At 42.5% G+C, this 27,386-nt stretch overlaps 1 protein-coding gene across 3 annotated transcripts in view; it reads left to right on the top strand.

Moving 5' to 3' along the window:
* Positions 1-4,549: 4,549 nt before the first annotated feature.
* LOC118944831 (flocculation protein FLO11-like) overlaps positions 4,550-27,386 on the top strand; it is a 28,197-nt gene continuing 5,360 nt past the window's right edge. For 2 of the 3 annotated variants that reach the window (XM_036966345.1, XM_036966340.1), the window contains exons 1-2: positions 4,550-4,735; positions 21,145-21,221. In XM_036966345.1, the coding sequence (XP_036822240.1) occupies positions 4,651-4,735; positions 21,145-21,221 (162 nt within the window). In that variant the 5' untranslated portion in view covers positions 4,550-4,650. Of the gene's footprint in view, positions 4,736-10,417; positions 10,615-21,144; positions 21,222-27,386 lie in introns of those variants that run through there. The other variant, XM_036966353.1, reaches the window with a different exon arrangement.

Genomic DNA, 27,386 nt, shown 5'->3' with positions numbered 1-27,386 from the left:
CTACCAGTAGAGCACAACTCTCTGCCCTCCTGCACCGGACTTCACTACCAGTAGAGCACAACTCTCTGCTCTCCTGCACCTGACTTCACTACCAGTAGAGCACAACTCTCTGCTCTCCTGCACCTGACTTCTCTACCAGTAGAGCACAACTCTCTGCTCTCCTGCACCTGACTTCACTACCAGTAGAGCACAACTCTCTGCTCTCCTGCACCTGACTTCACTACCAGTACGCCACTTTTATATGTTTACATACCCTACAATACTCATCTCATATGTATATACTGTACTCGATACCATCTACTGCATCTTGCCTATGCCGTTCTGTACCATCACTCATTCATATATCTTTATCTACATATTCTTCATCCCTTTACACTTGTTAGATTACTTGTTAGGTTATTACTGCATTGTCGGAACTAGAATCACAAGCATTTCGCTACAGTCGCATTAACATCTGCTAACCATGTGTATGTGACAAATAAAATTTGACTTGATTTGAGTACGCACACACCTGACACTCTTTCTATATTCTATCTCTTTCCTCTCCTGTTCTATACTGTATTGATCTCTCTCTTCCCTTTTAAACTAACGCTTCATATGAAAATCATTTCTGTGCTCACAGCATACTGAGCGCAGCGTGGAGCCTGGATAATGGGGACCTGTGTGGTGTTTCCTCTGTCTGTAGCAGACTGTCTGATAATGGTCATCTCAGCTTCCTGTAGCAGACTGTCTGATAATGGTCATCTCAGCTTCCTGTAGCAGACTGTCTGATAATGGTCATCTCAGCTTCCTGTAGCAGACTGTCTGATAATGGTCATCTCAGCTTCCTGTAGCAGACTGTATGATAATGGTCATCTCAGCTTCCTGTAGCAGACTGTCTGATAATGGTCATCTCAGCTTCCCGTAGCAGACTGTCTGATAATGGTCATCTCAGCTTCCTGTAGCAGACTGTCTGATAATGGTAATCTCAGCTTCCTGTAGCAGACGGTCTGATAATGGTCATCTCAGCTTCCTGTAGCAGACGGTCTGATAATGGTCATCTCAGCTTCCTGTAGCAGACTGTCTGATAATGGTCATCTCAGCTTCCTGTAGCAGACTGTCTGATAATGGTCATCTCAGCTTCCTGTAGCAGACTGTCTGATAATGGTCATCTCAGCTTCCTGTAGCAGACTGTCTGATAATGGTCATCTCAGCTTTCTGTAGCAGACTGTCTGATAATGGTCATCTCAGCTTCCTGTAGCAGACTGTCTGATAATGGTCATCTCAGCTTCCTGTAGCAGACTGTCTGATAATGGTCATCTCAGCTTCCTGTAGCAGACTGTCTGATAATGGTCATCTCAGCTTCCTGTAGCAGACTGTCTGATAATGGTCATCTCAGCTTCCTGTAGCAGACTGTCTGATAATGGTCATCTCCAAGAGGAAGTGATGCTGTACGGCCATGTTATTTCAAATGTAGCTGATGTATAATACCGTTGTTAATCATGTCAATATCCGCCTCGCACACCTACAGCGTAAAGCAGCAGACAGACAGACAGACAGACAGACAGGCACTCTGCTTTGACAAGGACAGACATACAACACACACACACACTCGCATATGCGTACACACACATGCACATCAAATACGGAGGCTGCTAGGGGATTTCTACAGTAAGTAGATGCGGACGCAGTCAGAAAGTGTTTCATCTCCTCTCAACCCACACTGACTTACTGAGACAGAGAAGGAAAAGGCAGAGAGAGGTCTGCTGAGCTGCTGCAGGAGACACACACAGCTTTAGTATTGACTGACACACACTGACATATCTCCTAATGGCTCCCTATTAGCCCTCATCAAACGTACTTAGTTTCAGTCACAAATACTGTGGCATCTCTGCCTGAGTAGATCTCTCTGTCAGAATCCATAGAATACCTCTCATAGCACACACACTCACACAGGCCAGCATGCATCGTTCCTTTGTGTGGCTGGCTGTCAATCAAACCGCCTGTCCATATGAGACCCGACGGCCATTGAGCTCAGCCATATGTTGTTATGAGTAGCAGAACACTGCTCAACATAGGCATTCTTCCTACACGGTCTATCTAGAGGAATTTAGCTCAGATGCTACGGCAGGAATGTAGGATAAATGAAGGGTTCATTATATGTGCTTTGATGCCCGGGATGGCGCCAGATCATTGTGATTGCGTACAGTGTGAAATTCCATTCTACCGCTTTGCAGTTCATGCTAAAATGGTAATCAATTTACTATTTGAGAAGACTTCACAATGCAAGCCTTGAATAATTGCAACTGCTTTCCTCCAAGCTGATGGAACAAGGTTGGCTCTGAAAACACACTATAAACCAGCTGGTCAGTGCACTGCTGTCAAGGTATTTACCTTCATATTTTAGTAGAAGAGGAATCAGGTGTAGTAGCCATGATGAACAACTACAGAACTCTTTACAGGCAGACTGCTGCAGTCACTAGAATGAATAACATCTCTGGCAGACTGCTGTAGTCACTAGAATGAATAACATCTGACAGACTGCTGTAGTCACTAGAATTAATAACATATCTGGCAGACTGCTGTAGTCACTAGAATGAATAACATCTCTGGCAGACTGCTGTAGTCACTAGAATGAATAACATCTGATAGACTGCTGTAGTCACTAGAATGAATAACATATCTGGCAGACTGCTGTAGTCACTAGAATGAATAACATCTGGCAGACTGCTGTAGTCACTAGAATGAATAACATCTGACAGACTGCTGTAGTCACTAGAATGAATAACATATCTGGCAGACTGCTGTAGTCACTAGAATGAATAACATCTGGCAGACTGCTGTAGTCACTAGATTGAATAACATATCTGGCAGACTGCTGTAGTCACTAGAATGAATAACATCTCTGGCAGACTGCTGTAGTCACTAGAATGAATAACATATCTGGCAGACTGCTGTAGTCACTAGAATGAATAACATATCTGGCAGACTGCTGTAGTCACTAGAATGAATAAACCCTCTGGCAGACTGCTGTAGTCACTAGAATGAATAACATCTCTGGCAGACTGCTGTAGTCACTAGAATGAATAACATCTCTGGCAGACTGCTGTAGTCACTAGAATGAATAACATCTGGCAGACTGCTGTAGTCACTAGAATGAACAACATCTCTGGCAGACTGCTGTAGTCACTAGAATGAATAACATCTCTGGCAGACTGCTGTAGTCACTAGAATGAATAAACCCTCTGGCAGACTGCTGTAGTCACTAGAATGAATAACATCTCTGGCAGACTGCTGTAGTCACTAGAATGAATAACATCTCTGGCAGACTGCTGTAGTCACTAGAATGAATAACATCTGGCAGACTGCTGTAGTCACTAGAATGAATAACATCTCTGGTTTACCTTCATTCATGGTTCGCCGCTTATTCATTAACATGAGTAACTTCACATATCCACGTTTGCATAAGCATTTCCAGGTCTTTAGAATAAGTCTATTGAACCATAACGCTGAGGAGCAGATGATGCTGAGGACAATGCATGTATTAACAGTGGAGGGAGGAGGATATATGGTAGGCTGGCAGACAGTGTGACAGACAGTCAGACAGACAGACACCCTGGGGCATGACATGAGGAGATTCTTAGACACACACACCCGCACACGCACACACACACACACACACACACACACACACACACACACACACACACACACACACACACACACACCATAATTTTGGTGGTTAAAGCCTGTATGCAAGAGGCGTGTGAACTAAAAGACAGTGGAAGTCTGCATTAACACCCAGTCAGAGCTTTCTTGTTTCCCATGTCAAAATGAATAATGCTATTGTCTACTACGTCTTAAGCCCAGAGTCTCCACTGAATCAGTATTTAAAGCTTTAAGGCATCTATCCCTCCTATTCCTCTCTCTCTCTCTCTCTCTCTCTCTCTTACCCCTCTCTCTCTCTCTTACCCCTTTCTCTCTCTCTTACCCCCCCCTCTTTCTCTCTCTCTCTCTCTCTCTCTCTCTCTCTCTCTTACCCCTCTCTCTCTCCCTCTCTTACCCCTCTCTCTCTCCCTTACCCCTCTCTCTCTCTCTCTCTCTCTCTCTTACCCCTCTCTCTCTCTCTCTCTCTCTCTCTCTCTCTCTCTTACCCCTCTCTCTCTCTCTCTCTCTTACCCCTCTCTCTCTCTCTCTCTCTCTCTCTCTTACCCCTCTCTCTCTCTCTCTCACCTCTCTCACCTCTCTCCCCCCCGCTCTCTCTCTCCCCTCTCTCTCTCTCTCTCTCTCTCTCTCTCTCTCTCTCTCTCTTTCTTTAGGATTCTTATAATGTTATTGAGGGGGAAGCAGGACCTCCAATCAGAGCAAAGAAAAAGGAAGAGACCAATCCCAGGGCAGACAGAGGGATGAAGGGAAGGTATGGCTGGAGAGCGTTAGTCTAACCCTCCTCTCCTCCTTCTCCCCCCACCCCCTCATATTTCTCTTCTGGGTGGTACAACCTGGTAGATTACAAAACACCCCTCCCATGTGCCTCACTGCTCTCTGTACCAGGCTGGAGAGAATGATCTGATTCTTCTGAAGCGCATGTCAGAGAGGAGGAGGAGGAGGGAGGGAATGAACCAGGAAGAGAGAGAGAGAGAGAGAGAGAAGGCAGCCTCCGGTTGACAGTCCATGGAGGTCTGCAGGATCTCCAGGACCAGGAACCATCCCTGGCTGCTGCGCCTGGTGTGTGTTCCGCCTGCTGCTATCACAAGGGGTAAGTCTGAAGGGTGCTCACACACTCTGTCACATACTCTGTCTATATTTGTCTGTTCATTGTCCTGCTTCCCTCAGCTGCCGTAACTACCTAGCCTCAAACATACATACATACATACATACACTCTGTGGTTTATTGCTGAGCTTGACTCACTCACAACACCTAACATGTCTTGTTTTAAACAAGGTAACAGATACACCTGGATCATTTCAAATGGACAGACCTGAGAAGAGACCGTAAAACAGGCACTCCTTTTGATTAGTTTGGCATCACCTGAGGGTCAAAGTTGGACCTTCGTCTTCTTAAGTTCTTCAGTCTCTTCCTTCCTTTGTCTTTGTTTCCACAGCTCGGTAGAACACAGAGCACCTCTTTCTTTTTGGAAAGATAGGAAGGAGCATCGCTAAGAACGAAACACGGCACTGATAGAGAGAGGCGGTTTTGCTGCATGTAATCAGTTTCATACAGTGTCTGACATGTTGTCATGGAATCCTTAGTTCAAATCCCCTGGAGACAAAGAGCTGCTTGAAGAGCCCAGAGCAAAGAGGGACGCCTGTGTGTTTCATTTACATCCTGTAATGGGATCAATGCTGAGAGACACACAGTCGCTGGTACACAATCAGCCTTTCACATCACACCAGCCTCCACACAGACACCTCACTCTGAAGTATCCGCCCATTTAGCTGCCCTGCCCAAAACCACCAAGTCATTTTTCTCCGAGGCATGCAGGCACAGCCCCATGTATGGTGGGCCAGTGGGTTTTTATGTTTCTCCAGCGAAGACCAGAGAGAAAGAGAGGGGGGGGGGGGGGGGGGGGGGGTAGAGAGAGAGAGGATACAGTGTTGTGGAGGGATTGGTTGGTTGGTTAACCCTGTAGATTCAGGAGCCAGAGCGTGCTGCATTAGATGGAGTGGAAGGACATTTCGGTAGCGGGAGGACGAGTCACCCCTAACATGTCCCTATTAGAGGCGCTCCTGTGTCTGTGTGGCTCAATTGATAGAGAATGGCACTTACAATGCCAGGATCATGGGTTAAATTCCTACTGGAGACATACAAAAATGTATGCACGCCATACATGACTGTAATCTACTTTGGATAAAAGCATCAGCCATATTGGACTGGTGTGACCGGTCCTGGCCAGTGTGACTATGGCAGCCATGTTACAGAGTTGATGGGCCTTGACAGCTGACTGCTGGTGACTCCAGTGATAGACATTCATGGTGGAGAGGGGATGTGATGGAGAGGGGATGTAATGGAGAGGGGATGGGGTGGAGAGGGGATGTGATGGAGAGGGGATGTGATGGAGAGGGGATGTGGTGGGGATGTGGTGGAGAGGGGATGTGATGGAGAGGGGATGTGATGGAGAGGGGATGTGGTGGAGAGGGGATGTGGTGGAAAGGGGATGTGATGGAGAGGGGATGTGATGGAGAGGGGATGTGGTGGTGGAGATGAGGATGAATTGGAGTTGAGGATGTAACTCTAAATTGGATAACTGTGCTATGGCATGAACCTCCCTGTCTCCTGACACTGCTTCTTGTAGGATTTGTCCTCAGCAGATTAATACGTGTGTGTGTGTGTGTGTACTAGTGTTTCTGGATGTCTGTCACAGTCAGAGGGAGATCTCCTTAGATGGCTCAGGAGGAGCAGGTAGATGAGCCGCCATGCAGCCCCGGGAGCCCCACCCCACAGGTTGCCTAGGAGGGGTTGCCTAGGAGGGGTTGTCGGGGAGGGGTGCTATGTGTGACATTTGGAGCTCCTTCCTGTCTCCCTCTCTCTCCGATGTTTTACACACACATCTATTTCTCCCTTCCTTTTCATCTGAGAAAGAGGTTGACTTTCTCAGACGTTTCTCCTGTTTAGCCAGCACCCAGTCCTTTAGTGTTTTATATGAATTGCCCAGAGGGGATGTATGGTGCTATTAGATGTTTTTAGCCCAAATCCATTGGGTCAGTTGAGTTTTCAGGCCCTGAAGCTTTTCCTTTGATGCATTTTGATCAAAGAGGGTGGGAATTTCAATAGATATTAAAACCCACAGTCTACGAAGCATTTAAAAACCTAACATCTGATTTAACAACAAATGACTAGATTATATAGCAACCCCTTACAGCTATAAACAATTACCAATACAAATGTAGACACATGAATCCATATGGGTGTAAGTGTCTGGCTGGGCAATATAAGAGCCTTTATTTAGCTACCCCAAAGTTATTTATTTTTATATAGAGAGACAAATCAATTAAAACCAATATATGGATTACAGAAAATGACGACTCAATTTGATCAATCTGACATTAGAATCATCTGTCATTACATCTGTCATTACTCCCTACAACAAATGATATGATGTCCACGAACAATGTATATGCATACAGGTATGTTTGGCAAAATAATATGACACTTCTGCACTAACGAATACAGCTGGTACTTTTATAGAATGGTATGAATAATGATTCTGTAGAGAGAATGTGTAAGAACTCTTTGACTTGTAGTGTTACTGTGTACCATAGTCCCCTTGGTTCTTCATCCTGCTGTCAGAGGACGTATGCATTGTTCTGACCAGATGGATACATCCTAACAAAACCACATGCCATAGCTTTGTGTTACTAGACGTGTGTATTCTAGACATAACAGTATATCTGAAAAGCAATACTAAGTATTATAAAAGAAGAAATTATTCAACCGTCACATGCAGTTATCACAATTCTGGGATCTTTACTGTAATTGGATGAAATTCAACTGCACTTAAATGCTTTGGCATCCCTCTCATCCACTCAGCCCTGCGCCCTGCAACAGATATCAGCCTCAGTCTGGCTATGCAGAGTTTGTCCTTGTAATGCATTTATGTGCATAGCACTCAGTCGTGCAGTCTGTGAAGGGCTTGCCGCTATATGCTGGATAATCCTTGGGTGTGGTGACATTGCTCACGTTGTCCTGAGGACATGGGACAGTAGATTTACCACACAAATAGCCAGTGACATAACACATTGTACGTGTACTATAATACATGATCAAGTATTATAGGTATGTACTTCATAGGAAGTGGTATCACTGTAGCCGTAGCCTTTTCCATACTCTAGCAGGCCTGTCTGGGTACTGTCATGGTTTGGCCATTCATTCACCAGGGAAATACGGCGTTTCTCAAATGCTCTTCCTTTTCCTCACAATTTCTGTCTTGTTCATATGAGCTCATATATATATAGTTAGACTGTCTTGTTCATATGAGCTCATATATATATATAGTTAGACTGTCTTGTACACATTCCATATAGGATTTGATTTACATTAAAAAAAGAATATATATATATATATGAAATGTTTTGCACAAATGATTATTTTATTTTTTAAACTCTGATATCCAATTGCTGGTGCAGATAGAACAATCTACATTGAAATGAGGAAGTAGACCAGGAGGTTAACTAGACCTATTGCATAGTTGTGAATATTTTTTAAATAATAATGTAGGCATCCGTGTTACACTTCATTCCACTGCTAGGGATATTTCACTAACCCACGGTAATAACCAACCATATCCACTAATTATAGTTATCAGAATACAGCCTATACACACTGTATTATATACACTCTGTATTATATACACTCTGTATTATATACACTCTGTATTATATACACTCTGTATTATAAACACTGTATTATATACACACTGTATTATATACACTCTGTATTATATACACTCTGTATTATATACACTCTGTATTATATACACTCTGTATTATATACACTCTGTATTATAAACACTGTATTATATACACTCTGTATTATATACACTCTGTATTATAAACACTGTATTATATACACTCTGTATTATATACACTCTGTATTATAAACACTGTATTATATACACTCTGTATTATATACACTCTGTATTATATACACTGTATTATATACACTCTGTATTATATACACTCTGTATTATAAACACTGTATTATATACACTCTGTATTATATACACTCTGTATTATATACACTCTGTATTATATACACTCTGTATTATAAACACTGTATTATATACACTCTGTATTATATACACTCTGTATTATATTATACTCCATGGCAAGGGATTATAAAACCCTATTTCTTTAGACATGGTAATACACTGAACCTTGAATACCAGCCCGTCCAACGTACACGCAGAAGAATGCAACAGAGATGGTTGTAAGATGTGTTAGTGAGGAACCATTGTGAGGGGCGTATGGTATGTTATGGTGGGGGTTCAAATCCTTTGTTCTCTCAGAGGGCATGTGGAACAAAGGCAGTTGGGAACTAATGAATTAGATTTTTAATGAGAGAGTTTACAACACCATTTATTTTGTCATTGCCTTTCAGAAATGTCATGAACTAAAACACACACATGTTGTAAAATAGTGTATATTGAAAATGGAGAAATGACTCCTCAGAAAATAGTTGGTACTAAATCCCACGGCGTACATTTTACTAGTAGATTAGAGACAGAATGACATAGATATGATTGTTTATGTCTGTTTAGTAGTACCATCATCCTCCAATAATAACATATAGAGAGAGAGACATATCAAACATGTTCAGTAACTGGGTTCTAATGGGTCCATTAATTATATGGTACAAATATAACATACAGTATGCAACACATATTTATGTTTACAAAATCATACAGAGTGAAATTAGTCATTAAAAAAGTATGTTAATTATCTATAGGAGAATTCACATGTGACATTTAACAAAAAAATATCCTTATCTTTCCAGCATAGCAATGTACAACATCAGCGTTACTATACTGTGTGTGTGTGTGTGTGTGTGTGTGTGCGGGTTTGTGCATCTTCCATCTGTACAATTCATCCCTCTACATTGCTCACTGTTAGAACATTTAGATGGATGGAAATGTAATGAAATAAAAATGATTTTTGATTGAGTACTGAAATCTGCAGCAACAATTAAAACCACAAAAGGAAAATCAGTCGGTGGAGAAATATGGAGGTATTTGTTAAGTAGTAGTCTGCCTTGCTGCCCCTGCTAGCTGCTTAGAGATGTATCCCCAATCTGAATGGTCTGGGTGAAAAGACTGCGTCCCAAATGACACCCTATTTAGTCCGGCCGGCCCAGCTGTGTGGAGACAGTGGACGGGGTGAAATCCCTCCAGTCAGCAGAACGTGGTGGTGCCCAGGCTTGCCCTTCCACGTCTCCCTCTTCTCTCCTCCATGTTAAAACAGCGACGCTCCTATTCCATATAATGGAAGCATTAACGTGTTAATAATGCAGCTGGGGTAAGTATCTGGAGTCGTGTGCTCCCCTAGGGGCTGGTAAAACAGATGTGGGCTATATCCTCTCTGCTGCCTTCTGATGGCTGTCGCCCAGGACTGGGGGACTGGGGGGCCCGGGGGGGCTGGGGTCGGGAAGGTTCCTGTTTGTTTTCGCTAGTAGCTAGCCCTCTGGTGAAACAGAAATACACACTTGTACAGTAGTAATACACACACTCACCCCATGCATGTACACACATACACATAACATGCACGCAAAAATACACACACACACGCATGCATACGTGCAAACACACACACACATTGACATACTATATACTTACAAGCGCACTCACTCTCACACACATCGCATGATCATATGGGAGAGAGAGAGAGAGAGAGAGACTGTATGCACAGGGTGGGATTCCGAGCGGTGATGGAGGGGGGGATGGTGCTGGGGGTAGACTGTTACTCCAGCATATTTCCATCCATCCAGAGAGAGAAAGAAAGAGAGAAGCAGAGGGAGACAGAGAGAGACAGAGAGAGAGAGAGAGCCAGAGCAAGCTGTGTGTGTGGGAGAACAATGATGGGTTCTCTCTCGTCTGCCTGTTCATATAGTGTGTGTCTACTCTCATGTTCTGGTAAAGGAAGGTAAGACCCTTTTATCTCTCTTTGTACTGGCTGTGGCTGATACGCACGGGGTTGTCGTTCTTAGTGTCGACTGTTTATCCATCTTCTCCTTTATGGAAATATTACATTTCATTGTTCTAATATTAATGTATTTTAATGTGATATTATTCAGTAATTATGAGGTAATTATTTTTGTGAACAAGTACTGTCTTTATGTCTGAAGAGAAAAATCCACAGACATTTAAAAATGTTTTTGATTGGGCAATATCAATTATATGATTCATAAGATCTTAAGACTCGTCCAGAAGATATGTATTATTTTTGTTACGAGTTGATTCTCTCAGCCTTTTGTGACAACCTGTCTGGCAGGGAGTCACATAGTCCAGTGAGCCATATGAGTTCATTATCTGCCATCAAGTTATTCCATCAATGACTTTTGCAATTTGTCATATGTCAATTTGACATGCATATGGGCGGTGAGGGCTTCAACACATGTTCAAAGAGGCATACCCTCAGTCCCAATTTGTTGAAGCATTTTAGAACAGGGTCCCCAAAGGAACCTCCACTCTTCATTGTCTTCCCACGCTTCCATAGCCCACATGTGTAGTTAGTCAAATATACACCAGCACATTTCCATATCAAAGGTGCTGAGGCACCAATGGAGCTATTACTGACCATATATACTCCATAATAATTATTGTGCAGGCTAATAGTAGCTGCTGGCAGTGGGTTGGGTGACATCTAAAGGGACAGAACAGAGGAGATGGTATGACAGAGTATGACAGAGTCAACGTGGAGTCATTTTCACATGCTTCACTGGTCTGTGCAGACAGACACCTCACCTCGGCAGGAACAGGAAGAGTGACGAGTCTTTGGTTGACGTATACAGATGTAGGATCTTCATTTGAGACAGTTTGCTACAGCAGGAAAATAATCCTGCAGCAATAGAAAATGTTCATTATTATGTGGATTATAATGAATGGACATTTTTGTAGGGGTTGACACATTTTTCATCAGGGAAAATTAAGTCTGAAATGTCAACGTTGAAATTACAAACTTCAGAAGCCTTTTTAAAACACACTACAAGTTTTAAATGTCCTGCACTGCAGAAAAGTTATCCTGCAACAGGGTGATCACATTAACATCCTACATCTGTACACCAGTATTTCACAAGTTATTTTTTACCACGAACCAGCATACTCTGGTCCCTCTTGTGTCAGGGACTGATAAACTGTGATTTTTCCTCCTTGACTAAATCAGGGATCAGCCAGCAACATCCCGTGGACTGGCACCGGCCCGTGGACCGGAGGTTGAGAAACACTGCTATACAGTATATTAACATGTGGCTCAGACTTGTGGCCGTATGTATCAAGTGTCTTAGAGTAGACGTACTGATCTAAGAGTATGTCCCTCCTGTCCATCTAATCTTATTCATTGTGATTTAAAAGGTAACATTGATCTTAAATCAGAACTCCTCTGAGACGCTTGATATACGGTCCCTGCTATCTACAATCTAGAACACACTCTTAGGAAAAAAGGTCATATCTACAACCTAAAAGCGTTCTTCGGCTGTCCCCGTAGAATAACCCTTTTTGGTTCCAGGTAGAACCCTTTTCACAAAGGGCTGTACATGGAACCCAAAAGGGTTCTTCCTGGAACCAAAAAGGGTTCTCCTATGGGGAAAGCCGAAGAATCCTTTTGGAACCCTTTTTTCTAAGAGCGTACCTCATGCTGTTTCTTACAGCAGGATAGGAAGCCTTTCATCATGATCCATCTCTGCTTCGTCAACCCCAGGTAGTTAACCCCAGGTAGTTACCCCCAGGTAGTTAACCCCCAGGTAGTTAACCCCCAGGTAGTTAACCCCCAGGTAGTTAACCCCAGGTAGTTAACCCCAGGTAGTTAACCCCAGGTAGTTAACCCCAGGTAGTTACCCCCAGGTAGTTAACCCCAGGTAGTTAACCCCAGGTAGTTACCCCCAGGTAGTTACCCCCAGGTAGTTAACCCCAGGTAGTTAACCCCAGGTAGTTAACCCCAGGTAGTTAACTCCAGGTTTTCTGTCTGTGCCAGGTGGAGGTCAAGATCTCATTTGATTCTGCATTAAACAATCCTATCCTATAAATGTGAGATTTAACCTATATACTGACTGAGCCTTAGTACGCATCCCAAATGGTGCCCTATTCCATATATACTACATAGAGCTCTGGTCAAAAGTAGTGCACTACAGTGCCTTCGGAAAGTATTCAGACCCCTTGACTTTTTCCACATTTTGTTACATTACAGCCTTATTCTAAAATTGATTAAATTGTTTTTCCCCCTCATCAATCTACACACAATACCCCATAATGACAAAGCAAAAATAGTTTTGAAAAAATGCTTGTAAATTGTTAAAAATAAAAAATGGAAATATTACATTTAAATAAGTATTCACACCCTTTACTCAGTACTTTGTTGAAGCACCTTTGGCAGTGATTATAGCCTCAAGTCTTCTTGGGTATGATGCTACAAGCTTGGCACACCTGTATTTGGGGAGTTTCTTTTATTCTTCTCTGCAGATCCTCTCAAGCTCTGTCAGGTAGGATGGGGAGTGTTGCTGCACAGCTATTTTCAGGTCTCTCCAGAGATGTGCGATCAGGTTTAAGTCCGGGCTCTGGATGGGCCCCTCAAGGACATTCAGAGACTTGTTCCGATGCCACTCCTGCGTTGTCTTGGCTGTGTGCTTAGGGTCTGTCACGCCCTGACCTTAGTTCCTTTTTTATGTCTCTATTTTGGTTTGGTCAGGGCGTGAGTCGGGGTGGGGATTCTATGTTGTTTTTCTATGCGTTTGGCCTGGTATGGTTCCCAATCAGAGGCAGCTGTCTATCGTTGTCTCTGATTGAGAACCATACTTAGGTAGCCTTTTCCCACCTGGTGTTTGTGGGTAGTTGTTTCCTGTGTTGTGTTTTCACCGTTCAGGACTGTTTCGATTTTCATTTCTTACATTCACTTTGTTATTTTGTATTTTCGTGTTCTGGGATAATAAATAATTATGGACACTTACCACCCTGCGTTTTGGTCCGATCCTTCCTACTCCTCATCCGATGAAGACGCAGATCGTTACAGTGTCGTTGTCCTTTTGGAGGGCGAACCTTCGCCCCAGTCTGAGGTCCTGGGAGCTCTGGAGAAGGTTTTCATTAAGGAACTCTCTGTACTTTGCTCTGTTCGTCTTTGCCTCGATCCTGACTAGTCTCCCAGTCCCTGCCGCTGAAAAACACCTCCACAGCCTGATTCTTCCACCACCGTAGGGATGGTGCAGGGATGGTGCTATGTTTCCTCCAGACGTGACGCTTGGCATTCAGACCAAAGAGTTCAATCTTGGTTTCATCAGACCAGAGAATTTTGTTTCTCATGGTCTGAGAGTCTTTAGGTGCCTTTTGGCAAACTCCCAGCGGGCTGTGCTGCAGACATTTTTTGGTACCCTTCCCCAGATCTGATCCTCGACACAATCCTGTCTCAGAGCTCTACAGACGACTCTTTCAATCTCATGGCTTGGTTTTTGCTCTGACATGCACTGTCAACTGTGAGACCTTATATAGACAGGTGTGTGCCTTTCCAAATCATGTCCAATCAATTGAATTTACCACAGGTGGACTCCAATCGAGTTGTAGAAACATTTCAAGGATGATCAATGGAAACAGGATGCACCTGAGCTCAATTTTGAGTCTAATAGAAAAGGGACTGAATACTTATGTAAATAAGGTATTTCTGTTTTTAAGTTATTATAAATTTGCTAAAATTTCCTAACATCTGTTTTTCATTATGGGGTATTGTGTATCCATTTTAGAATAAGGCTATAATGTAACAAAATGTGGAAAAAGTCAAGGCGTCTAAATCATTCCCGAAGGCACTGTATGTAGGGAATAGGGTGTCATTTGGGAAGCACACTTAGGCATCTCAGTAGCCTAGGGTAGCCTAGTGGTTAGAGTGTTGGGCTAGTAACCGAAAGGCTGCAAGTTCAAATCCCCGAGCTGACAAGGTACAAATCTGTCGTTCTGCCCCTGAACAGGCAGTTAACCCACTGTTCCTAGGCCGTCATTGAAAATAAGAATTTGTTCTTAACTGACTTGCCTGGTTAAATAAAGGTAAAATGAAAAATATCAGATAATGAATATCCGGAAAAGCGTATAGGTTGAGGTCAAATAATTACTAATTTGTCACATACTTGGTAAATAACTAGTGTAGACTAACAGTGAAATGCTTACTTACAAGCCCTTCCCAACAATGCAGAGAGAACAATGTAGAAAAATGATAACACAAGGAATAAATACACAATGAGTGACGTTACCTTAGCTATATACACATGGTACCAGTGCTGAGTGGATGTGCAGGGGTACGAGGTCATTGAGGTAGATATAGTATGTAGGGGTAGGGGTAGGGGTGAAGTCACCGAAAATTGTGGAATTGGGTTGAAAGAAATAATAGTAACTCTAAACACTTCTGAAATTCTTCAAATGTCTTTCTTGGTGTTTAGCTGACAGTTTTGACAACATTGTACAGTACATACGCTGTGGAGTATCAGTGAAGCAGCTTCCTCCTCAGTGACCATGTTAATCTAGAATGGTAGTGCAGCAGCTTCCTCCTCAGTGACCATGTTAATCTAGAATGGTAGTGCAGCAGCCTCCTCCTCAGTGACCATGTTAATCTAGAATGGTAGTGCAGCAGTCTCCTCTTCGGTGACCATGTTAATCTAGAATGGTAGTGCAGCAGTCTCCTCTTCGGTGACCATGTTAATCTAGAATGGTAGTGCAGCAGCCTCCTCCTCAGTGACCATGTTAATCTAGAATGGTAGTGCAGCAGCCTCCTCCTCAGTGACCATGTTAATCTAGAATGGTAGTGCAGCAGCTTCCTCCTCAGTGACCATGTTAATCTAGAATGGTAGTGCAGCAGCCTCCTCCTCAGTGACCATGTTAATCTAGAATGGTAGTGCAGCAGCCTCCTCCTCAGTGACCATGTTAATCTAGAATGGTAGTGCAGCAGTCTCCTCTTCGGTGACCATGTTAATCTAGAATGGTAATGCAGCAGCCTCCTCCTCAGTGACCATGTTAATCTAGAATGGTAGTGCAGCAGTCTCCTCCTCAGTGACCATGTTAATCTAGAATGGTAGTGCAGCAGCCTCCTCCTCAGTGACCATGTTAATCTAGAATGGTAGTGCAGCAGCCTCCTCCTCAGTGACCATGTTAATCTAGAATGGTAGTGCAGCAGCCTCCTCCTCAGTGACCATGTTAATCTAGAATGGTAGTGCAGCAGTCTCCTCCTCAGTGACCATGTTAATCTAGAATGGTAGTGCAGCAGTCTCCTCCTCAGTGACCATGTTAATCTAGAATGGTAGTGCAGTAGTCTCCTCTTCGGTGACCATGTTAATCTAGAATGGTAGTGCAGCAGTCTCCTCTTCGGTGACCATGTTAATCTAGAATGGTAATGCAGCAGCCTCCTCCTCAGTGACCATGTTAATCTAGAATGGTAGTGCAGCAGTCTCCTCTTCGGTGACCATGTTAATCTAGAATGGTAGTGCAGCAGTCTCCTCTTCGGTGACCATGTTAATCTAGAATGGTAATGCAGCAGCCTCCTCCTCAGTGACCATGTTAATCTAGAATGGTAGTGCAGCAGTCTCCTCCTCAGTGACCATGTTAATCTAGAATGGTAGTGCAGCAGTCTCCTCTTCGGTGACCATGTTAATCTAGAATGGTAGTGCAGCAGTCTCCTCTTCGGTGACCATGTTAATCTAGAATGGTAGTGCAGCAGTCTCCTCCTCAGTGACCATGTTAATCTAGAATGGTAGTGCAGCAGTTTCCTCCTCAGTGACCATGTTAATCTAGAATGGTAGTGCAGCAGTTTCCTCCTCAGTGACCATGTTAATCTAGAATGGTAATGCAGCAGTTTCCTCCTCAGTGACCATGTTAGTCTAGAATGGTAGTGCAGCAGCCTCCTCCTCAGTGACCATGTTAATCTAGAATGGTAGTGCAGCAGTCTCCTCCTCAGTGACCATGTTAATCTAGAATGGTAGTGCAGCAGTTTCCTCCTCAGTGACCATGTTAATCTAGAATGGTAGTGCAGCAGTCTCCTCCTCAGTGACCATGTTAGTCTAGTATGGTAGTGCAGCAGTCTCCTCCTCAGTGACCATGTTAATCTAGAATGGTAATGCAGCAGTCTCCTCCTCAGTGACCATGTTAATCTAGAATGGTAGTGCAGCAGTTTCCTCCTCAGTGACCATGTTAATCTAGAATGGTAGTGCAGCAGTCTCCTCCTCAGTGACCATGTTAATCTAGAATGGTAGTGCAGCAGTTTCCTCCTCAGTGACCATGTTAATCTAGAATGGTAGTGCAGCAGCCTCCTCCTCAGTGACCATGTTAATCTAGAATGGTAATGCAGCAGTCTCCTCCTCAGTGACCATGTTAATCTAGAATGGTAGTGCAGCAGTTTCCTCCTCAGTGACCATGTTAATCTAGAATGGTAGTGCAGCAGTTTCCTTCTGGAACAGTAGAACAGTAGTAGTTCATCCTTATCTGACCTCCCACCAGTCCACTTCTCCATGGGAACGGCTCCCACAACATAGTTCCCAGCCCACCTCTCAGCTAACACTGAAGGGGAGGTGGAAGGATACGGAAGGAGACATTAGACCCTACATCCCCCTCTCAGCTAACACTGCAGGGGAGATGGAAGGATACGGAAGGAGAAGTTAGACCCTACGTCCCCTATGGCCTAGAGAGCATGAGCCACCCGCTGAAAGTAACTAAGCAACTGGAGGCTGCAGGGAACTGCGACAGACGTGTCTGCCACATCTGCCATTCTAGGGCTTTCAGATGTAGTTTCCTATTGGAAAATGACTGGGGTTTTAACATTGAATGGTGTAGCATGGTGTAGTCTATCAATATACACTTTGTGACTCCCCAAGCACAGTCTGTCTAGTACAGGATTGTGTTATAAAATGACTTAAAGGGTGAGTGGTGAACTACTAGGATGTAGAGGAACAAAGCTGCTCTGAGGATAATAAAATACAGCTTACCCTCTCCTGCCTGCTTCAATATGCCGTCTGTGTGATACCGTGAAACCTCGTACAAACACGCTGGAAGTATGAGTAAGACTTCTAAAAGTGAACCCATTGTCATGTTTAAAGGCAAGGTCAGGAGTGGGTCTGCTGCAGAACGGCCTTAGGAGGCGTCTCAAATGGCAACCTATTCCCTACATCATCCGTGGAGCTTTAGTAGTGTACTAAATAGGAAATAGGGTTCCGTTTAGGACGTGGTCTTAGTAAAAACTGATCTGGGGCCTGCTGTACTGTCATCCTCAGGGACTTTCTCACGGAATCCTTTAATGTGCTCCTTTTCAGACATGTTCTTCTCTCTGTGATTCAGTAACCTTGGTACTGCAGTCATGTTTGTTTGCTGCCCGAGGACATGCTTGTTTCCGCTGCCACGTATAGATAGGAAATTAAACAAGAAACAATTACCCTGGCTTGTTTTCTCTGTGTACACACACTAACTAAATAAACAGGAGATTGGCTGGGGGACTGAGGCTATAAGAATGTGATGCATTTGACACCTACAGGCCTTGTTCCATATTTTGAGAGGGGTATCTTTTCAATGAGATGACAAGCTTTCTGCAGGAATCTGTCCTAAATGGATTTCACACTCAAGTCCTCTCAACAGGGGATTTGCTGCTGCCGGGCAAGTGAGAAAAACTCTGCCACAAAATGTCAGCGATTTCCATGCCGCCATTTGAGCCGTCTCCTATGTGGTGGGGTGGTACCAGCCAGTTTATTTATATTAGACCTGTTATTTATCACACCATACTAGTATTTAAAGAAACCAAAAGACATTCATGTTTTAGTATGAAGAAAACATTTGGGTTGTGAACCCCAAATCTGTCCTTTTTTTACACCGCTAAATTATTAGCTCTAAATTTAATCCACCCGGCCTTCTGCTTAGCTTCTTCTTACTCCCCTTAGCTTACTTCTTACTCCCCCAGAGAGAGAGAGAGAGATAGAGAGAGAGAGTGCTTTAATTCCTCGCTGAGGATGGCAGGTATGTTAACGGAAGATAAAAAGTGACATTAATTGAGTGACAGAGCTCGCTATGGGTTTTATCTACAGGAGTTGGTGTGTGGCTGCTTTAGGAAGCTTAAGAAACACACACACTCACATACACATCCCTTTCTCTGTTCTCCTTGCTCATTTTCACCTTATTAAGTGAAGTGTATTCACTATGTAAATCTTGGCAGATAGAAGTCAGATATCGTAACATACAAGATAAGCATCAACCACATTTGCAAGGAACACTTAGTGTAAAAATCTTTTCCGCAAATCCATAGACATGCTCACACCTGACCACTGAAAAGCAGACGCCATAGAGGTAGACAAAAAAATATTTTTATTTTGCACTCATTTCAAATGTTATACTCAAACTACAACGAAGCATGTTTCATGTCGAATGTCTTGTAGTTTCCCAGTATTTATCTGACAATGTAAGGAAAAGACATAGCTACAACACATAGCTACTGTGTAAAACCAGACGAACCACCACAGGTGTTCAGTGTCCACACAGCCACATCCTTTCATTAGTGGGGCACACAGAGACAGAAGCCATTTTGACTGGCCCCGGGAGCTTTGTCACGTTTCTATTTCAATCCATGTTTTAGACTGCCCTAATTCTGTATCCTCCTTTAAAAAAGAAAGCTTATTATGTGTGTTCTCTCTGTTGTGTATTTTCAGGTTAGGGTGTTCTATGTAAAATCTTTGTTTGTCCAGCAGCATATGGTTTGAAAGACAATGAGGGAGCGCTGAGAATAGACAGGGATTGAATTTAACTCCAACTGTCATTACTGTCACATTTAATCAGGTGAAGGGAAACAGACACTATTTAGGATTTGTCTAACTGTCATTACATAGGACTGTATAAATAAGTCGCTGCTATGCCTGTTTTGTGTGAATCCATGTCTGGAAAGTTGTGAGAAGCGATAGCTAGCTAGCGGCAAACTATTGGCCCAAAGTGCTTAACCGGAAGTCAGACCCGCCCATATTTCAGTGAATAATGAGGTGAATACAGTTTGTGAATTGTGTCTATAATTCCTTCAATACACCTTGTTTATCTTTCCTTATTGAATCCAAGTTCAACAATTAATATTTATCTAATACCTGTACTTTATATGTGATACATTGTATTGTACATATGTAGCAATTCCCCATCTGATTATTAACTTGTTATTAACATAATCTAGTAGAAAGGGGGAAATGACAGTAGAAAGGGGAGAATGAACCTCCCTTGTAAATTTGTAAAACATTTAAAATGATAAAACATATTACTCCTTGGGGGAATTGAGCCATGTTGACTATACTATACTATACTATACTATACTATGCTATGCTATGCTATACTATACTATACTATACTATACTATGCTACAGGGTTTCCCATAATACCCTGTCCTGGAGCCCTAACTGGGGGTGCACATTTAGTTTCCCCCCTAGCACTACACAGCTGATTCAAATAATCCAAGCTGATGAGTTTGTTATTTGAATCAGCTGTGTAATTCCTGGGCAAAAACCAAAATGTGCACCCAAGGGGGCCCCAGTACCCAGTTTGGAAAACCATGCTATCCTACACTACACTATACTAAACTATATCACACTATGCTACACTATACTAAACTATGTCACACTATGCCCCATCCATACTATACCACACTATACTATGCTACACTATACTATGCCACACTATACTATACTACACTATACTACACTGTACTGCACAATACTATACTATACTCGATATACTACTATACTATACTATATGTCCTATGGACCTACTGAACCACAGCGTCGATCATCTACTACACATAGTAATGAGAGTGAAATCATTCAAACTCCATTTTGTTAGCTTTCATTCTTTAATCAATGAGTCAACTAATAAACAATCACGCCCCAACAAGCCTGGACTAGATTGTTCCAAGCAGCAGCAGTAGCAGAGGACTATTTCACCCCAATCAATGGCCATAATCATAGGACTTACGTCTGATAGAGAGTAGTCTGTGAACGCATGATTAATGACCCTGTTATCAGCCAGGCAGCGTAGAGTGCCTGCCTGCCTGCCTGCCTGCCTGGCTGCCTGGCTGCCTGCCTTCCTGCCTGCCTGCCTTCCTGCCTGCCTGCCTGCCTGGGAGAGGAGAGGCATTGAGAGTCCTCACTGTGTCCTCACCTCCCTCCACTGTCTATAAAGAGAGGAAGGGTAGACTGCTGCTTTAGAACAATGCTACTAGATATGTTAGATCAGTATTGACTGTTTTGTAGGTCTCAGTTTTATTGATACTGATACATAAGATGTTGAGTACAATTAATATATTCAGGTTTCAGGTTTCTGTCCGTCCGTCCGTCTGTCCGTCCATCCGTCCGTGTACTTGTACATGAGTGCATGTGTGTTTGTTAAATGGTTCTATGTACTGCATATCACAGTGATGCCTTCACACAACAGAACCGAGATGTTTATGCACATGACAAAAATATCTGTCTTCTTCTTTTTACAGGCTGCAGGGCTTTCATCACCACTGAATGGTGTGCTGTCCTGATGTCTCTCTCAAAGCCAGGAGGACTGACGCCAGAGGTTTGTCATCTTTCTAACATCTCTGCTGTTCTCACTATAGAATTACATGTCTATGGCCATTAGGGATCTGTATGAATTTGCATTAAAAGTGAGGTGACTTCTTTCACTACTTATGAGAACAAATGGCAAGTCAATCCTACAGTAAATGACCCTCTATGCCTTCTGCTTCATGAAATGTATGGTAGTAATGTATTGTGTCTAGGGGTTTGGAATTTAAGCAAAATGTAGCGGCTAAATAAAAGGATACAGAATAGATCCTTTTTTCACACGAATGTATTCAAAGATATTGTTGCAGGAAGTGTGTATCATCGTTCTGAATCTTTCATCACTATAGTAATCATTTCAATTCATGACATGTTGCTATAAAACTTGCTAAAAAGAGCTACTTCATTTCACAGCAAAATATATATATATTTTTTAAAGACAAAGCTACTTGAATCCATGTAATGAACCAGATTGATTGCTGCGTACCAGTGAACCAACCCTTTGGTTTTTACTGTGATGTATGTGAGAAGAAGATCAAACGCTACAATCATTTGATGCCAATCAAGTCAAGACCATTTCCCTTCCACTGTTATGTACTGCATTTATTTCAGCCTTTCCTTTTTAAACTGGAGTCGCTTAACACGACTGATGACCGACACAACAACCTATATAAAAAATACCTTGGAAATGAAATATCCTCTCTCCCAAACAACACTGTGCTGGTGAAGTGTACTACAGCTACAACTAATTTGTAGTCAAATTCAAAATACTAAAATGTAGATAGATGTATCCTGTACCATTAAAATGTAGATATAATGATCCTATACCATTAAAATGTAGACAGATGTATCCTGTACCATTAAAATGTAGACAGATGTATCCTGTACCATTAAAATGTAGATAGAATGATCCTGTACCATTAAAATGTAGATAGAATGATCCTGTACCATTAAAATGTAGATAGAATGATCCTGTACCATTAGCATGTAGATAGATGTATCCTGTACCATTAAAATGTAGATAGAATGATCCTGTACCATTAAAATGTAGATAGAATGATCCTGTACCATTAAAATGTAGATATAATGATCCTGTACCATTAAAATGTAGATAGAATGATCCTGTACCATTAGCATGTAGATAGATGTATCCTGTACCATTAAAATGTAGATAGAATGATCCTGTACCATTAAAATGTAGATAGAATGATCCTGTACCATTAAAATGTAGATATAATGATCCTATACCGTTAAAATGTAGATAGATGTATCCTGTACCATTAGCAGGTAGATAGATGTATCCTGTACCATTAGCAGGTAGATAGATGTATCCTATACCGTTAAAATGTACATAGAATGATCCTGTACCATTAGCATGTAGATAGATGTATCCTATACCATTAACATGTAGATAGATGTATCCATTTTGTACTTTTTCCCACAGACAAAGTTCTACTTCTGTCAAAGGGGAGAAACAATATTCAAGATCATATCCTACAGAAACATATTTCATTATAACAACTTCACATCATTATGAGTAGACATTAGTAGGTCTATGTTCAACATCACTATTGTGAGAAGGCTTGACCAGTATAGGGATCAATTACAAGTGGCCAATAATAGACTGCGGATGGGCTTATGAAAATGTCTTTCATCTTCAGCCCCTGCCTCCCTGTCTCTCCACTGTAGCTCGGCGGGTAATGGGGCTGGTCGTGTGTTCATTGTGTGGACTTGTTAGAGTAGAGTAGAAGGGTAGGCCTGCCAATCTGCCCATTCAGCAGCACCACTCTGCATTTCACTCTGCTTAATTCCCTCAGCGGGTTGGCAGCGCTCCTATATTCAAGTTTAACTGGTGAAATAAACCAAACAGCCCTTTATAGCCCTGGGGAAAAAGCATTGTATCATGTCCAGAATCCACATAGATATTTTTAACTAGATCTACCAAAGGCATAATTGGTTATCAAATACAGTTAAACCCTGACATGTGTCTACATGGGACAGTGTATCTTTGTGGAGTTCATACATACACCATATAGTCATTCTTTGATTTTGTGCTGTAGTTATTCTAGATTCATATTGATTTCCCATGATACATAAGTTCTGACTGAAATAGTGAAAAGTGCAATATGCTGTCCAGTTCCATTTATTCCATAGGTACCTGTACGAAATGGGATTTTATGTCATTGTGTTGCACATTCATTTATGTCATTGTGAAAAGTGCCGACCCTTTTATGTAAAACATTGAAGATGTTCAATATAATTGACATTTGTTTATTTATTTGTTTATTTGGATCCCCGTTAGCTTTTGCAGAAGAAGTAGCTACTCTTCCTGGGGTCCACAACGGTAATATTTTGTTATAACGGTCTAATTAGTAGATGTTAATTCCTCTCCCTTGTGTTGTTCTGATACTGTGGCAAATATAACAAGAGCACATCCTCACATTCCCCAATAAGGCAAAGGGCATTATTCTGCTTCATTACAGATCTGATCATGATGATAATGTGACCAAGAAATGACTCTAACTACTTTCACAGTTTCGCCTGAAGGTGGTCGCGTTGGATTCAATTATTTTAGAAGGGAGGAAAAAGGACCTGCTTTTCAGACAGCAGAAGGGTACCAAGTTCCCGTGAAAGGAATTAAGAAATGCAATGCTTTAATGGTATTAGTAATGCATTACCGCCGGCTCTCCATTTTATAAATCACCTCTCAATTTAGGACAGATGCACAGAGAAATATTTAGCACAGCTAGCTGGGGGGAGGAAGAGAGAAGTCACATGTTCATTTACTCTCTCTTGATATCCTGTAATGACATTCATCATTCCTGTTTTAGTCAAGGCACCAGGTATTAACATATACAGTATCTGTCCTCCTAAGGTCAATAGTACAGGCTCTGATCAATGTCTTTTACTTGCTGGTTATTTGATAAGGAATTATGGTGTTTTTGAGTTCAGTGCAGACCGTAGCTTTATAGTGGGAATGTGGTGTCTTGTGGGACGCAGACATAACATTTAAGTCACATTCAACCTCCCTGAATACTATTAGCAGTGTGTCCTACTTCAATCATTGGCATGTAGTGACCTAGTGCCTTAGTGTGTCTAGACACACTGTTGACCCCTACTAGCATATGTATATTAACCACATGAACTGGCCTGTCTTCCACTGTTTACCACTACTACCATCTATTAACCACAGGAACTGACCTGTCTTCCACTGTTTACCACTACTACCATCTATTAACCACAGGAACTGGCCTGTCTTCCACTGTTTACCACTACTACCATCTATTAACCACAGGAACTGGCCTGTCTTCCACTGTTTACCACTACTACCATCTATTAACCACAGGAACTGACCTGTCTTCCACTGTTTACCACTACTACCATCTATTAACCACAGGAACTGACCTGTCTTCCACTGTTTACCACTACTACCATCTATTAACCACAGGAACTGACCTGTCTTCCACTGTTTACCACTACTACCATCTATTAACCACAGGAACTGACCTGTCTTCCACTACTACCATCTATTAACCACAGGAACTGACCTGTCTTCCACTGTTTACCACTACTACCATCTATTAACCACAGGAACTGACCTGTCTTCCACTACTACCATCTATTAACCACAGGAACTGGCCTGTCTTCCACTGTTTACCACTACTACCATCTATTAACCACAGGAACTGGCCTGTCTTCCACTGTTTACCACTACTACCATCTATTAACCACAGGAACTGGCCTGTCTTCCACTACTACCATCTATTAACCACAGGAACTGGCCTGTCTTCCACTGTTTACCACTACTACCATCTATTAACCACAGGAACTGGCCTATCTTCCACTAATACCATCTATTAACCACAGGAACTGGCCTGTTACCTCTACTCCTATAAAGCCATGGTGGCTCAAGGGTATGTCTGTCTGTCTGTTATTCTGTCTGTCTGTTATTCTGTCTGTCTGTTATTCTGTCTGCCTGTCTGTCTGTGGAGAACAGCTGTTTCCTTCAGCAATGCTGCAGTGCCACGCCTGCCAAACACTCAATGAAATACCATCACAGTTGAGTAGCAGGCAGCCGTGTACATACATCCAACACCCTCTGCAGCTGTAGCACAAAGAAGGCTCCTTTTACTGTTCAACGCTACTGCCTTGTTGGGATGTTGCCTGGCATGTTACAGATGCCAATGGAGTATATTAGATATGTATAAAATCGGTCCATAATGTTATTGTGTCAGAGAGGAATGAGGGACAGGGGGGGATGGAGGACAGAGCTCCAGAAAGGACTGTCTGTCACTGTTAGCCATGTGTTTTGTGGCAATCTGGGAACCACAATATCATCAGAAGTGTGTGTGTCCCACAGAGAAACTCATGAATCCATGCAGAAAGATCCAGACCAGTGGCTCGATCATCACACACACTTCTCATTATAGATGAATGAGCAGACTGCCTTCTCTGTTCTCACTATAGATGAATGAGCAGACTGCCTTCTCTGTTCTCACTATAGATGAATGAGCAGACTGCCTTCTCTGTTCTCACTATAGATGAATGAGCAGACTGCCTTCTCTGTTCTCACTATAGATGAATGAGCATACTGCCTTCTCTGTTCTACCTATAGATGAATGAGCAGACTGCCTTCTCTGTTCTCCCTATAGATTAATGAGCAGACTGCCTTCTCTGTTCTCCCTATAGATTAATGAGCAGACTGCCTTCTCTGTTCTCCCTATAGATTAATGAGCAGACTGCCTTCTCTGTTCTTCCTATAGATTAATGAGCAGACTGCCTTCTCTGTTCTCCCTATAGATTAATGAGCATACTGCCTTCTCTGTTCTCCCTATAGATTAATGAGCATACTGCCTTCTCTGTTCTCCCTATAGTTTAATGAGCGGACTGCCTTCTCTGTTCTCCCTATAGATTAATGAGCAGACTGCCTTCTATGTTCTCCCGTTAGCTTAATGAGCAGACTGCCTTCTCTGTTCTCCCTATAGCTTAATGAGCAGACTGCCTTTCACCGATGGACAGGAACCTCCTGTAAACACTCTCATTACATCTCCTTCCTTCTTCTCTCTCTCTCTCTCTCTCTCTCTCTCTCTCTCTCTTTCTCTCTCTCTCATTTAACTTCCTTTTCAGTTTAGGAGTGAAGCATGAAAGCAAATGTTCATCTCTCCGATGTCGAGTTGAGGAAGGAAAGAAATATACTCTCATACTGAAATAGTGTTGTTTTAAGGTCGGCTTAAAGGAAGGTTGCCGTATATACAGTAAGGGATATGTCAATCAGTCCATTGTGCAGGATTGACAGGCTGTGGGAAGGTTGCTGTAGTGGTGTATATAAGGGATATGTCAATCAGTCCATTGTGCAGGATTGACAGGCTGTGGGAAGGTTGCTGTAGTGGTGTATATAAGGGATATGTCAATCAGTCCATTGTGCAGGATTGACAGGCTGTGGGAAGGTTGCTGTAGTGGTGTATATAAGGGATATGTCAATCAGTCCATTGTGCAGGATTGACAGGCTGTGGGAAGGCTGATGAGATGATGCCTTTCTGTCACCTGGGCTGTTCCTGACAGCTGCTGCATCCATGATAAGACCTGTCTGTCTGTCAGTCTGTCTGTCCGTCTTCTCAGAAATTGCAGTCGATATTTCCCCTTCCGTCTAGCATGCCAAAGCAAGTTTCTGTTTAATTTGTTTGGGCTTTTTCTCTTAGTATTTGGAAATGAAAATGCATAGGAAAGGGAAAGCCATTTCAGATTGATTAGGATGATGCATTTCCCATAATACAGGTGATATTATCAGTGAGGGGAATTTCCACATTCATAGAATTCGATACTAACTGTGCAATCTTACAGATTTGCAAATATTATTAGATACAATACCATCGACATGTCCCCTATTACCTGAACACTGTATCACACATCAGCCAGTCTGTGCTAAAACAAAACAAAACCAGAATTAGCCTGGGATGTCATACCCTCAGAAAGTGATCACTTACCAAGACGGTGATGGTGCCAATGTCTTATTTCTGGGTGTACAGAATATAATTCATCTTCCGGGAGGGCTGAAGGTTCCATTAGGAAACAAATGCTTGCTTTCATCCAGTAAGCTATGTCCCAAAGTCTCTCTCTCCATTCTGCAGGCTAAGCACAGCTGTCTGGGAGGACCGTGAGGGATGGGCTCGTCCATCAGCAC

Source organism: Oncorhynchus mykiss, chromosome 3 (genome assembly GCF_013265735.2).
Source record: "Oncorhynchus mykiss isolate Arlee chromosome 3, USDA_OmykA_1.1, whole genome shotgun sequence".
In the NCBI taxonomy this organism is placed as follows: domain Eukaryota; kingdom Metazoa; phylum Chordata; class Actinopteri; order Salmoniformes; family Salmonidae; genus Oncorhynchus; species Oncorhynchus mykiss.
Note: the sequence above shows the minus strand (reverse complement) of the source record. Positions and strands in the feature narration are given on the sequence as shown.